The sequence below is a fragment of the Emys orbicularis genome, chromosome 1 (assembly GCF_028017835.1).
Source record: "Emys orbicularis isolate rEmyOrb1 chromosome 1, rEmyOrb1.hap1, whole genome shotgun sequence".
Lineage (NCBI taxonomy): Eukaryota > Metazoa > Chordata > Testudines > Emydidae > Emys > Emys orbicularis.
In genome coordinates this window covers 159,666,364-159,681,294 of record NC_088683.1, presented here as the reverse complement: position 1 = coordinate 159,681,294, position 14,931 = coordinate 159,666,364, and the positions used below count along the sequence as shown (strand labels likewise).

General features: G+C 47.9%; 1 protein-coding gene across 1 annotated transcript in view; it reads right to left on the bottom strand.

Moving 5' to 3' along the window:
• LOC135885282 (uncharacterized) overlaps positions 1 to 14,931 on the bottom strand; it is a 34,798-nt gene that overhangs the window by 8,488 nt on the left and 11,379 nt on the right. Inside the window, exons 4-14 of the mRNA XM_065412930.1 lie at positions 13,525 to 13,665; positions 9,201 to 9,263; positions 7,424 to 7,544; positions 6,779 to 6,871; positions 5,717 to 5,877; positions 4,648 to 4,733; positions 4,115 to 4,198; positions 2,344 to 2,406; positions 2,104 to 2,181; positions 1,876 to 1,964; positions 968 to 1,004 (exon numbers count right to left, since the gene is read on the bottom strand). Coding sequence (XP_065269002.1) covers positions 968 to 1,004; positions 1,876 to 1,964; positions 2,104 to 2,181; positions 2,344 to 2,406; positions 4,115 to 4,198; positions 4,648 to 4,733; positions 5,717 to 5,877; positions 6,779 to 6,871; positions 7,424 to 7,544; positions 9,201 to 9,263; positions 13,525 to 13,665 — 1,016 coding nt within the window. The remainder of the gene's footprint in view (positions 1 to 967; positions 1,005 to 1,875; positions 1,965 to 2,103; positions 2,182 to 2,343; positions 2,407 to 4,114; positions 4,199 to 4,647; positions 4,734 to 5,716; positions 5,878 to 6,778; positions 6,872 to 7,423; positions 7,545 to 9,200; positions 9,264 to 13,524; positions 13,666 to 14,931) is intronic.

Here is a 14,931-nt window from a genome sequence, read left to right as displayed (position 1 = left end):
TGGGTAGCTAAAACTCCACCTTGATGTTGCATTTAATTAAGCAAAAACTCTCTGGTATTTTTAAGGAGTTTGTCATCTTGGCATCCAAGTGCTGAATGCTGATTGTGAGGCAGAGGGGGGCCCTGAGGACTGCAAGGGGGAAATCAATTAAAAATTCACAGGGAGACACTGCAATAATATTTATATATACAGTAGTAATAGGAGTTGGGAAGAGACAGGATAAATGCACTCAGAACAACAACAAAAACTCTGGAGGAGATGGGTCTCTCCTCCTAGTACTGACAAGGTCCATCCTTGCTTAATTGACAAGTTCTGACAAGACTACCCCTCTCCCCCCAAGACAGTATCCCTGCAGCACAGCTGATCTGGCTGTAGTCAAGGAAGCCCCAAATAGTGGGTTGACGGGAGCAGGACTCATGCCCACATCTCCCACCCAACAGAGCACTAACACTAGGCTAGCAGACAAGGCAAACCTAGAAAGGCTTTCCGAAGACAAGTTTGTAAGTTTATATTGTAAATATGATGGCGCACAGGCTGGGTTATCCAACAGCAAAGGAACAACAAGCCTAGAAAGCCAGATTCAAAGGTGGGGGAGTGGGCAAGGCTTCCATTTGAACTAAACAAGCCCGAACCTACTTAGCTTTAAAACTCCAGCAAGATCAGGGTTATTCAGGGCACCATGGCCACTGTGGTCACGCAGCCAGCCAGCGGGAGCTAGGTTAGCCAAGGTTACAATTCCAGAACTCAAACATGAGCTACGCAAATGAAAGCACCACTCAGGTGAGAGCCAAGAGAACAAAATACAGTTGGAGTTCTGGTCAGCTGCCCCCAATAGACTCAACACACTTCTCCTCCAAACTAACAAGGCTGCAGGCGGCCACCAGCTGGAGCCTTTCCAGCCTTTACCGCAGCTTTTTATGGGGCCATGGGGGAGCAGCTATCAGAAATGGAGAAACTCTTGCTCTACCTTTTTGGCAGACTGCCAAAATTTCTGCATCACAAGCCTGAAAGACAAGACAGAAAAATAAATTAATTAACTGAAGGCCTTTATCAATTGTCATCCCCTCTTCCCCCAGGCTGAACCCAACACCAGCCTCCCCACCATCCTGAGCACCAAATTAAGGCTACACGCTCCTCTCCTCCTTGAAACACAGTCTTGGGCGTAAATCCAACACATCCCACACCATGGCTATTTTTAGGGCCCCAGCTCCAAGACCACACAGCCCTGCCTTTGCTGCTCTGGAGGGGGGGGGAAATAGAGCCATGGCACAGCAAACACAGCACATGAACCCTCCCTTGCAGCATCAAGCCCAGTAGCATACAGCCCCCGTCTGTCGGCTTGGGTGGAAGGAATGCAACCCCAGCCCAGTCTTCAAGAGACAGGCAGTGGGCACAGGGTAGAGCTGGCTGGAAAACGGAATTTCCGTCCTGTGAGAAATCCTGATATTTCAAGACTTGTTTTTGTCCCAAATTGGGGTGAAAAGTTGAAATACTGAAGTTTTTCACAGAATGAAGCGTTCTCACAAAATGTCAATTCAGAAGCGGTCAACGCAAACCGAAATACTTCCTTTCCTAATGTTGATATTTCCATTTCTGCCATGGTATTTTAAGCTAAACTGTTTAAAATAAACAAAATGCTGCAGTGCAAAATGCTGCTTCAGCAAAGTTTCATCCTAATCAAGGTTTTCTTCTGGAAAATTTCCCTCAAAAAAGATTTTCGTTGTGAAGTTTCCGACCAGGTTGTAGTGCTAAGGGCAGCGAGGAGAAAGACCTCTGCAATCAATCCTCAGCTGGCAGGCTAGAGGAGGGGACGGCTGAATTGAAGGAACTGACAGCTGACAGTGCACCATAAAGAAGAGAAGAGACAACAGGCACCTTAAAAAAAGTCCAGTTCACTCCCAATTTTAAGCCCTTGAGGTCAGGAGTGAGGATTTCAGATAGGGATGGTTTTGGCTGCTGTAGTCCTGCAAGGGACAAACAAAAAGATCCCCGTCAGGCAGGGACCTACCCACAGCGAGATATCAAACAAGTCATTAGCATGGGGTAACCAAGGGGAGGCAGGCAGGGAGAGGGGGGATAATGGAGAGACAGAGGCTCACTCACCATATGGGTACCGTGGATCTGGCTCAGCTAGGATGCTGTATGCAATGGCTGCATCTGTCACTGACGTACAAATGGGGCCTGTCCAGATTAAATGAAATGGTTACAAACATGACAAGGAGTGAGCAGGACACACCCACTCCCAGTGACACGCACTCTCACGCAGGGGCTTACAACCGCTGTGTCTCTTCACACATGTGCAAGCACAGGAAAGTCACAGCGGCGGCGCGAGAACCCTCTTACCAAGGCTGGCGGTGGAGTAGGAGAGTGGAAGGCAGCCGTGACCACTGATGAGCCCAAATGTACCTTCAAGCAAGACACAGAGACAGAGATCAGATGGAGGAACAAACTGTATTAAGTGGAGACAGAGCAGTGCTCGGCAGACCCAGTCTTCCTAAAGATCCTTGTTTGGGATCTGGGTTTTGGTTCAGGCCCATCTCTAGTATTAACCTACAAGGGGATGAGGCTAAATACCCTCAATCCTCATCCTCTTGTGTGCCTGGAGTGAGACGGCATCAATCCCACACAGCTAGTGGCTCTAGACTGGGTCTCTTCATCAAGCCAATCAGGTTCAGAACCCTTTAGAGAGGAGATTCTAAAGAAGGCAAGGAGTGGGGAGAGGGGGAAATAAGAGCATCTTTGGCTTAGGATTTGGTTCAGCTAGAAGCTAGCATTGATTACAGCACAGACATTCAAGAGATGGAAGAAACCTACAGTATGAAGTTCCATCCCGCCACTCCCAGAGGGCCCATGGCAGGGCTGCTTTCCTAAGTCTGGCCTCCAGTCCAATTTAAAAACTTAGGGAAGAATTTACTTTAGGGGAGGCACCAGTAGCAAATGTGCTCAGGGGGAAGTAGGACTAACATTTTGGAAACCAAGCTCTAGATCCTTGGGGAGCCTTTACAGAGCAGAAGTGACTAACCCCCACCTTTACACTAGGAACCAAGTCCTTCTGCAAAGAAGCACATGCTTAAATTTGAGCACATACGCAGTCCCACTGAGGTCAACAGGACTACTCATGCATGTGCTTAACTTTAAGTATGTGCATAGGGGTCAGTAGGATTGAGGCCAATAACACTGCCTTCCTACTAGCAGTATTCCCTCCCCACTTCTGAGAAGGTCGGCCATAAGCTACTACACATGCCCCCCGAGAAAGGTCTACAAGTTCACTTGGGTTTACTAATCCAGTGGTAACTGGCGCCCTAACCTGAGATACAGGGCTGGGGTGACCGCCTTATTCAAAACTACAGAATTCCTAGGTTGGGGAAGATTTATTTACAGGCTGTAAATCAATCCTGGGGATTTGCAGAAGATCTCCAACAGAGGTAACATGGATTTACAACTGGGTGATTCTCTGCCCCCTTAGTCCTCTCCTCCCTGGCGGAATACAGGAAAGAAGGGGCAAATTCAACACTTGCTGGAGGGAGACCACTTTCATGGAGTGCATTCCAAACCCTTAGCAGCAATGTCATGTCAGAGATGCCTCTGGACCCTGAACCCAGAGCTAGTGGGGCTCATGCTGTGGCTTCCTTCCTTTCTAACCCCTCCCCCTCCAAAAAAACAAATCCCCACTCTCCAGCTCAGAATGACATCTACTTATCCCTGCTCCTGCAGCCAGGGCAAGTCGCTGTGCCGGGGCTAGACGACAAGAGGGGCTGGAGTACAGAATGACCCAATTGTCATCTGGAGTCAGGGACGTACCAACTAACCCAGTAAATGTCTCCATGTTTGGCTGCAAATGATTATTTTCATTTTAATTAAAATCCGTAAGATGCATTGACACACAAGCTCTAAGTCCCCTAACAACAATTTAAAGTCACAAATCAAATACAACAGATCTCACAAGTCGAATCCTTGTCACAGTTAGTTACAGCCACACGCTGAACGGGCACTATAATCCCAACCCCGCAGAGGGCTGGGGAACAGTTTCATGCTCAGGAGGGTATTGGCCTTTGTGTGGGGTCCACCAGCCCCCAGGAAATGCAGGATCCCCAGCCAGGTAAAGGGGCAATACCTTTCAGCCCCACGACGCCACAGAAAGAAGCAGGAATCCTCACAGAGCCGCCTCCGTCAGTGCCAAGAGCCAATGGGCAAAGACCTACAGAGAAATGTGTATTTGCATGGGACCATAAAGACTGTATACAGCCCTTCCCACACCATTTTCCCAGCATCTTTAACAGGAAAGAGCTGGCATATGCTACATCAGAAGCGCCCATCTCTACAAAGGGCAATACCCACGGACTTCCAAATCCCCTTACAGAGGCCCAACCACAACCAGCTTTTACACCAGACAAAACACTGCATGGAAAGCCTATTTACTCCAGCTGGCTTATTCATGATCCCAGGCCCCTCCCCTCGGACTCGGTCATCTTCTGTTCTCTGCCCTGCTCCCAAAACACCCCGGGTGCATCTATCGCTGGTCTCTTTCCACCCACCCACAAAACTTCTGCCACACCCCAGAATCTTCCCCAAATTCTGCAAATTCTGCAAAATCTTCAGCAAATTCTGAAGTGGCCTTTTCCCCTGGGTGGGTTCAGTTCATCTCACCTGCCGCCACAGCAGCGGCCGATCCACTGGAGCTGCCACCAGTGAAATGCTGGGGGTTGTATGGGTTCCTAGCAGTGCCATGGAATCTGAAGGAGATAAAATGAGAGTGTAGACTTTTCAAAAGGTTGGACACACCTTAGGGCAGGGGAGGAACCAAAATAATGTCTCAGAAATAACCTAACTTTCCCCCCTGCAAGCAGGGGCGGGCAAACTTTTTGGCCTGAGGGCCGCATCGTGTTTTGGAAATTGTATGAAGGGCCGGTTAGGGGAGGGGGGCATGGCCCGTCCCCCACCCCCTATCTGCCCCCACACACACTTCTTGCCCCCTGACGGCCCACCCCCGGGACTCCTGTCCCATCCACCCCCCCCGCTCCCTGTCCCCTGACCGCCCCCAGAACCCCTGCCCCGACTGCCCTCGCCGCCCCATCCAACCGCCCCCCTCCTTCCTGACTGCCCCCCCCGGACCCATGCCCCCATTCAACCCCCCTGTTCCCCACCCTCTGACCGCCCCACCCCCTATCCACACCCCCGCCTCCTGACCACCACTCCAAACTCCCCTGCCCTTTACCCAACCCCCCCCGCTCCCTGCCCCCTTACCGCGCTGCCTGGAGCACCGGTGGCTGGTGGCGCTACAGCCGCGCCGCACAGCACAGAGACCGGGTCAGGCTGGGCTCTGCAGCTGCGCTGCCCCAGGAGCTCGCAGCCCCGCCGCCCAGAGTGTTGCACTGGCGGCGGAGCGAGCTGAGGCTGCAGGGGAGGGGGAACAGTGGGGGAGGGTCCGGGGGCTAACCTTCCGGGCCAGGAGCTCAGGGGCCGGGCAGGACGGTCCTGCGGGCCGTAGTTCACCCACCTGTCCCCCAGGCACTGTGCTACTCTCTAGGCATCCTGTGCCTCGATTTAGACCCCCACCCCTCAGACACTCAAACCTTCACATGGCTAAGATGCTCTCCTTGCCACTGTGCAGGTGAGATGTGAGAATGTTCAACAGCTGAGTTTCATGACTGAGGGTTTTTTAAATTTACCTGAATGACAAAAAGGGGGGGGAGCGGGGCGTATGTGACTTGTTTACCTGTTGGGGTTACAGCCAGTGGTTCCAGTCCCTAGTTCATGCATGTTTGAGACCCCGATAATGATTGCTCCAGCCTCCCGCAGCTTCCTAGTCACTGTAGCATCTTCAGTCTCTGGCTCTGTCCCAAGGTATGCTGTTCCCGCTCGGAAGTGATAAGGCACCTTAGTAAGAAACAGAAGAGTGCATTAGGTGTACTGAACACGTCAGATCCAGCAACTTCTTCTCCACAACAGCAGAACAGGATTCTCTGAGGAATCAGTGCCCATCTGGCCCAGATGCTCAAGGCATTGTGGTGAAATTAGAGCTGGGCAAGTACAATGGCTGCTTTTAGCCTCACTGCTCAGGCGGGGTACTGCCTTCCTTGTGCTGCGGTTCTCTCTGGAGGCTACTTGGAATCAGAAAACCTAAAAATCAAACAGTTAATATTTCCAATGGAAACATACTTGTTTTCTGGCAAAACATTTTGCTTCAGTGAACTAGCATTTTCCAACGAACTCGAGTCCGAATTCCACTCCCCCGACGTCAATGGTAAGACTCCAATTGCCAGAGTCTGGCCAACGCTGAGAACTTTTGGATATCCCATCCTCCAACTCTATGACTAAGTTTACTGACTTTCTGCTTTGTCAGAATAAGAAGTATCTCTTTTCCTCTTCCAGCCCCCTCCTGGGTTTCATGGGTTAAATGCTGTTAGAAGTTACGATTCGAATACCAGATATGGAATATGCTTTTTATATGCTCATATTTCAGGGTTGGTTTTACTGGTTTAGTCTAGCTACTGTAACTGCAGATTCTACTCTTATTCCTATAAATGTCTACACCTTTTTTCAAATATCTTACCGAGATGTTTGCCTTAACCACAACCTGCAGCAGTGAGTTACTTTAAAAAAAAAAAAAAAAAAATATGTGATTAACCTGTGTAACACATTTCCTTTTATATATTTTAAAATGAGCTGCTTTTAAGTGCCTTTGAGTGTCCCTCAGCTGGAGGATACACAACAAGTGCTTATAATCTCACACACCCTGAACTGGCCATGCAACACTCCAACCATGAAGGGAACTCACAACTTTAATCTCTTCTTTCAAGCAGACTGGGATTCCATCCAGAAGAGAAAGGGGGCATTTATTCCTGTAACGAGTAGTGGAGGCTTCAGCCATCTGGAAAGAGAGAAAGATTTTATCTTAGCTGGACAATGGAATAGGTCTGAGAAGACATACATGATCAATATTGCAAACTAAATACAACCCAGAGAGATCTCCCCATGATGGGCCCGAGCCCTTTTACCATGGGCGAGAGGAGAGAAGCTACTGATCGATGATGTCTAGGTCCGGAGGTCATGGAGCAAAAGGAGCCACAGGGTGGGGAGAATAGTATGGACACCACAGAGAAACACATCCTGGTTTAAGCAACATTCAGTAGGAACTGCAACTCCTGTAATATTAGTCTCCCTCAGGAGTAAGTGAAATCGAGTCATTTATGGCCCTCTGAGAGGGGAGGGAATGAGGAAAACAGGGGAGAAGGGTGAAATATGCACACTTCATTCCAGCAATCATATCCCAGGATCTGAGAACATCTATGCAGCAGATCAGAGCAAGAGCCTCTTAGTCGCTCATATCCTCTTCTGCAGGGAAAGTGTGCCCATTCAGGTGATCACTGGCTGCTATCACTCTAGGGAGAAGGAAGCCTACTCCCACCAAAGGCACACATACCTTCTGTATCTGCGCCCGGTCCCACTGCACGATTGCTCGGAGAGGGGGGTTGGATTTCTCACAGTCCTCCAGCGAGGAGATAATATTCTTAGCAACCTGGAAGGGTGTCAACTCCCCAGTCCTATAAAACAGAGGAGGAGAGTTTAGAGATTGGGATCCTGTTACAATTCCCACCACAGGTGCTGACTTTCTGTGTTCCCGGGTGGTGCTCGACCCCCACTCTGCCCCAGGCCCCACTGCCACTTCACCCCTTCCGCCAATCCCCCATCCCGCCCTACTTCTTCCTACCCTGTTCCGCCCCCTCCAAACAGCTGATTGCAGCGGGCAAGAGGCACTGGGAGGGAGGTACAGGAGCTGATTGGTGGGGCCACCGGCAGGCGGGAGGTGCTGTGGGAGAGGGGAAGGAGCTGATCCACAGGGCTGCCGGTGGGTGCTGAGCACCCACTTTTTTTTTTTGGAGCACTCACAGAGTCAGTGCCTGTGATTCCTGGGATGGTTCTCTGCTTCCCAGGCACAGTTCTGAAGGAAACCATCCTCTGGCAGGAAGGTGTCATACCATCACCCTTTGAGCTGAGAACTTGATAGGAATCAATCAATCAGGAGCGGATCAGTGACACTCCCTAGACAGCTAGTGCTACTGAGCAACATGAAATGCTTCCTTCCCCATGAGAGCTTGTCTCCACAGCACTCCCAGCCCCAGAGAGCAAGATAGGAGCTGGAAACCCAGTCTGAAGCCTGGGAACACCAAGATCAGCCGGAGTGTTGTAGATGACAGAGCTACGGGCAGAACTATTGCATTTTCTTGGCAAAGGGTCCAAGGCTGTGAAACTCGCTTTGGCCAGAGAGCGGGCTGAACTCAGAGCACAACGCGGAAGTCAACTTTTTGTGCAGGTCTCCCACTGACGGTGAGGGCTGCAAACAGCCTCACAACATCGCCTTCATAATCAACCCCCCAAAATGAGCCTTCAGAAAGTCAACATACGCTAGGTTGCAGTAACACTTCCAGTAATTCTAGCTCCTAGATACCAGGTTGATGTGTACACTTGAGATGCACAGAGAGGTTGCATGAGGTTAGGGCATGCATGCACAGCACAAACACCCCGCCCCCCACTAGCCTTGGGGTGGGCCCCACCTTTCCGTTTGTTCTGACGGCATAATTTGTCTTAGCATGAGAGATGGGCCTGAGGCATACAGCTCCTAGAAGTTTGGCCTGAACAAAATCCTCTCCCAATCTCTGGTCACTGCTTCCTAGAATTGTTTTGACCTTTTTGTTCCAGTGACCTCTGGTCTGTTCACACTCCCTGGGTGGAACGGTGTCAAACTGGGAGGGCAAGCAGCAGGGAGACTCAGTGGAGGTTCTTCAGGATCCTCAAAGGCTCTGCATTGTGGTGACCTTCCATCCACCCACTCAACAACAACAAGTGACAAGGAATCTTCCCCTGCTTTCCTATTTCACTGAGAAGACTATGGATAAGCCCAAGAGCTAGGGACTCGGACGTAGCTCCCCCACCTAGCAGCACTTTGCGAGAGTCTGCAATTACTGGAAAAGTGTAAAAACCAATTAGGAAGAGGATTTATTCAGCAGATTAGAGTGAAGGACTAGAAGTGACGGGATGAAGTTAAGAGGAGGTACATGTAGTAGTCCAAATTTTGGGGGAGAAATTCCTAACACAGATCCGTTAGATACAGGGAACCACATCAAGCGACCGAGGGGAAAAGGGAAGACAAGATGCCCTAATATTGTAGGTCTTTCCACCAATCATTTAATCTCACCTACCGGTAGCAGTTCAGATAGTCCTGGATCCCTTTGAAACTGAATCCAGTGTTGGCTCGATGAGACCTGCAAAGAGAGAAATAAAAAAAGTGACGGTCAGCCGCCAAAGAACCTTCCTTGAGACTCACAATGCCAACAAGGGTGTGATGAGGTGCTGACTAGGAAAGCTTCACCTAGTACTTCAGATTCCAGTGTAACAACCAGAAAACCTTCTTTGCCAAAATCCAACTGAAATTCAACTAACTGCTTTGGGCCCCTTTGGAAATCCCAGCTGAGGTCTTTAGCTGTTAAGAAATCCCTCACTATAGAATGATACAATATTCAAAAGTGCCTAAGGAGTCTGAGTCATGGAATTAAGGGTTTCAAATCATTTAGGTACATTTGAATATTTTGCCTCAAGTCTTTTTAAATACAAAACCTAAATACACTGACAGACACACATTAGAACTACCAGCAACTGAAATCCAGAGTTTGTAAGAAGGTTTAAGGAATAACTTGCCACAGAAAAGCTATTACTTGCATAGCACAAACAGTATGCTAGGCACATTAGAGACTATACAAAACCCATGTTCCTTCCCCAAAAAGCTTGCACTCAAAACACATCACAAAGAATAATTCAACATGTCAATAAGCCTAACAAGAATCTAATCTATAGCTTTCTGTATTTTCTGGTGTGGAATATGTTAGAATATCGAGACAGACATGTAGAAATCAGTTAAAACAGGTTAATTGGTAAGACAGACAAATCTGCATTTGACCTGTGTATGTTCTAAGCAAACATAAAACTTTCCTAAGTACGTGGGTGATTAAGGCCTTGCCTTTAAACATGTTAGCTAGTAACTTTGAACTACGTGCTGTTAAAAAAAAAAAAAAAAAAAAAAAAGTATCAGAACCTAATGTTGACCAGTTTCAAAAACATGTTTCACTGGTCATAGTCAACACAGCTAACATACTCGGTGGGGGATAGGGCAGCAGCCCAGGGTAGAGCCTAGGATTGACTATGAGCAGCTAACATGTTTTTAAAGTTCACAGAATCATAGACTATCAGGGTTGGAAGGGACCTCAGGAGGTCATGTACCCCAACCCCCTGCTCAAAGCAGGACCAATTCCCAACTAAATCATCCCAGCCAGGGCTTTGTCAAGCCTGACCTTAAAAACCTCTAAGGAAGGAGATTCCACCACCTCCCTAGGTAACCCATTCCAATGCTTCACCACCCTCCTAGAGAAAAAGTTTTTCCTAATAGCCAACCTAAACCTCCCCCACTGCAACCTGAGACCATTACTCCTTGTTCTGTCATCTGGTACCACTGAGAACAGTCTAGATCCATCTTCTTTGGAACCCCCTTTTAGGTAGTTGAAAGCAGCTATCAAATCCCCGCTCATTCTTCTCTTCTGCAGACTAAACAATCCCAGTTCCCCCAGCCTCGTCTCATAAGTCATGTGCTCCAGACCCCTAATCATTTTTGTTGCCCTCCGTGGGACTCTTTCCAATTTTTCCACATCCTTCTTGTAGTGTGGGGCCCAAAACGGGACACAGTACTCCAGATGAGGCCTCACCATTGTTGAATAGAGGGGAATGATCATGTCCCTCGATCTGCTGGCAATGCCCCTACTTATACAGCCCAAAATGCCGTTAGCCTTCTTGGCAACAAGGGCACACTGTTGACTCATATCCAGCTTCTCGTCCATTGTAACCCCTAGGTCCTTTTCTGCAGAACTGCTTCCTAGCCATTCAGTCCCTAGTCTGTAGCAGTGCATGGGATTCTTCTGTCCTAAGTGCAGTACTCTGCACTTGCCCTTGTTTAACCTCATCAGATTTCTTTTGGCCCAATGCTCTAATTTGTCCCGATCCCTCTGTATCCTATCCCTACCCTCCAGCGTATCTACCACTCCTCCCAGTTTAGTGTCATCTGCAAACTCGCTGAGGGTGCAGTCCACACCATCCTCCAGATCATTAATGAAGATATTGAACAAAACTCGCCCCAGGACCGACCCTTGGGGCACTCCGCTTGATACCGGCTGCCAATTAGACATGGAGCCATTGATCACTACCCGTTGAGCTCGACGATCTATCCAACTTTCTATCCACCTTATAGTCCATTCATCCAGCCCATACTTCTTTAACTTGCTGGTAAGAATACTGTGGGAGACCGTATCAAAAGCTTTGCTAAAGTCAAGTAATAACACATCCACTGCTTTCCCCTCATCCACAGAGCCAGTTATCTTGTCGTAGAAGGCAATTAGGTTAGTCAGGCATGACTTGCCCTTGGTGAATCCATGCTGACTGTTCCGGATCACTTTCCTCTCCTCTAAGTGCTCCAGAATTGATTCCTTGAGGACCTGCTCCATGATTTTTCCAGGGACTGAGGTGAGGCTGACTGGCCTGTAGTTCCCCAGATCCTCCTCCTTCCCTTTTTTAAAAGATGGGAACTACATTAGCCTTTTTCCAGTCATCCGGGACCTCCCCTGATCGCCATGAGTTTTCAAAGATAATGGCCAATGGCTCTGCAATCACATCCGCCAACTCCTTTAGCACCCTCGGATGCAGCGCATCCGGCCCCATGGACTTGTGCTCATCCAGCTTTTCTAAATAGTCCTGAACCACCACTTTCTCCACAGAGGGCTGGTCACCTCCTCCCCATACTGTGCTGCCCAGTGCAGCAGTCTGGGAGCTGACCTTGTTCGTGAAGACAGAGGCAAAAAAAGCATTGAGTACATTAGCTTTCTCCACATCCTCTGTCACTAGGTTGCCTCCCTCATTCAGTAAGGTGCCCACACTTTCCTTGACTTTCTTCTTGTTGCTAACATACCTGAAGAAACCCTTCTTGTTACTCTTAACATCTCTTGCTAGCTGCAACTCCAAGTGTGATTTGGCCTTCCTGATTTCACTCCTGCATGCCTGAGTGATATTTTTATACTCCTCCCTGGTCATTTGTCCAAGCTTCCACTTCTTGTAAGCTTCTTTTTTGTGTTTAAGATCAGCAAGGATTTCACTGTTAAGTCAAGCTGGTTGCCTGCCATATTTACTATTCGTTCTACACATCGGGATGGTTTGTTCCTGCAACCTCAATAAGGATTCTTTAAAATACAGCCGGGTCTCCTGGACTCCTTTTCCCCTCACATTATTCTCCCAGGGGATCCTGCCCATCAGTTCCCTGAGGGAGTCAAAGTCTGCTTTTCTGAAGTCCAGCGTCCATATTCTGCTCCTCTCCTTTCTTCCTTGTGTCAGGATCCTGAACTTGACCATCTCATGGTCACTGCCTCCCAGGTTCCCATCCACTTTTGCTTCCCTTACTAATTCTTCCCTATTTGTGAGCAGCAGGTCAAGAAGAGCTCTGCCCCTAGTTGGTTCCTCCAGCACTTGCACCAGGAAATTGTCCCCTACACTTTCCAAAAACTTCCTGGATTGTCTGTGCACTGCTGTATTGCTCTCCCAGCAGATATCAGGGTGATTGAAGTCTCCCACGAGAACCAGGACCTGCGATCTAGTAACTTCTGTTAGTTGCCGGAAGAAAGCCTCGTCCACCTCATCCCCCTGGTCTGGTGGTCTATAGCAGACTCCCACCACGACATCACCCTTGTTGCTCACACTTCTAAACTTAATCCAGAGACTCAGGTTTTTCTGCAGTTTCATACCGGAGCTCTGAGCAATCATACTGCTCTCTTACATACAATGCAACTCCCCAACCTTTTCCCCTGCCTGTCCTTCCTGAACAGTTTATATCCATCCATGACAGTACTCCAGTCATGTGAGTTATCCCACCAAGTCTCTGTTTTTCCAATCACATCATAGTTCCTTGACTGTGCCAGGACTTCCAGTTCTCCCTGCTTGTTTCCCAGGCTTCTTGCATTTGTGTATAGGCACTTAAGCACTAAGTTGCTATAACTGGTGTAAAAACATTTAAGTACCTAGCACAAACAGTACATAATTCAAATGCATCTTAATTCAAAACAGATTTTCCCCACAGTCTAGACAAGGGTTAATGAAGTAAGGGGAGCTTTCGGTATCAGAAGGTGCAGAGATAGCATGGGGAGATATTGAGTAAGGACACAAACTGCAAAGGAAGAGAAAGGAAAGGATGCTGCACATTAGAATTCAGAAAGCATCCGGGGGGGGGGGGGGGGGGAGGAGAGGGGTGTGTGTGTGTGTGCGTGTGCGTGTGCGTGAGAAATCCTTATAAACTTGGGCCACTGTTTAAGACATACAGAATGTCACTTTGTTTTGGGAAACCTGATTTTGTCCAGACTACTGACAATGACATAATGACCCAGTACTGCATTAATACACACACATACAAACCCCCTACTCCTTGCACATCATGCTGACCTGGTCTCCATCAACTGCTTGAGAACCTCCAATGTGTTTTTAGTCTCAGGCTTTTCCTTTCTTCCCTCAGCAGCAACCTCTGGAATAAATGTGGGGTCTTCATGGATATCAAGATAGTGCATGAGAGTGAAGTTATTCATCCTGGAAGAGAGACGGAGAGTCACTGCTTGAGTTTGTAAGCCCGATCCTAATGTTTTAATTCACAAACATTTTGTTAAGAGGAAAATGCTTCTGGAGAGTTCTTTTGAACAATGTGCACTGTTTTGCAGAAGTACTAGAAAACAATTTTCTCTCTCTGTCACCATGTTCCTCTGCAGAGGTAGAGCAGAAGGATTACTAGGTTATTCATTATTTTTTGTACATTCCAAGGCCAGAAGGGACCACTGATCTGACCTCCTGTATAACACAGGCCATAAAAACTTCCCCAAAATAATTCCTAGAGCAGATCTTTTACGTATACTCTACAGAGGACAGCACACCACCATGGATCGATGCCCACACAATTCTCTTATTATTGAGAAGGAGAGTCCCAGGAAGAAACCAATGTCACTTAGAAATGAACATCCCCAGTGATCAGAGCCTGCTTCTGCACTCGTAGTGGAATACAGTGTGATGACAAAGCAGGTCTTCAATAGCTACGCCTTCCTGCAGCTGGAGACATCAACGAAAGTAGTCAAAGGAGACATCAGCTTTAACTAGCATTGCAAAGTTCTGCTCACCTGAGAAGAGTAAAATTTTTCCTTCTAGATTGAATAAAATATTTTTCCTTCCAGTGATCACTGTACTAAGACTGAGACAGATTTTGTGCCTGTAAATATTCATGACAATTTGGCAAAGGCAGGTTAAAGCCGAAGAACAAGTCATGAATGACCACTCAGCCATTTTGTCATCAAATGGGTTGCAGACAGCCATGCTCTCGCACCATCTTGTGATGTCCACATGGTGTACACCAGATATTCTGTAGTTCTATACAACTCTCTTCCTCTTTTACAGCTTATTTCCAAATGCTGGGATCCCAGCTACCCCAGTCTGTTTGTTTTGCAATTCCTCCTACTTCCTAAAATATGTGAAGTCCTTATCCGTCAACCTGCAGACACCCAAATTGTAACACAAGGAAAAATCCTGGCCCCATTAAAGTCAATGGGAGTGGTGTTCAGTCAAGCCAGGATTTCATTCCCAAGACAAAAAATGAGGGTTTAAAAAAAAAAAAAAAAAAAAAAAAAGTACAAGCAACTTTAAGTGATGTAATTTTTTAATATACACCTCTACCCCGATATAACGCTCCTCGGGAGCCAAAAAATCTTACTGCGTTTAGGTGAAACTGCGTTATATTGAACTTGCTTTGATCCGCTGGAGTGCGCAGCCCCGCCCCCTCTGGAGCGCTGCTTTACCGCATTATATCCAAAT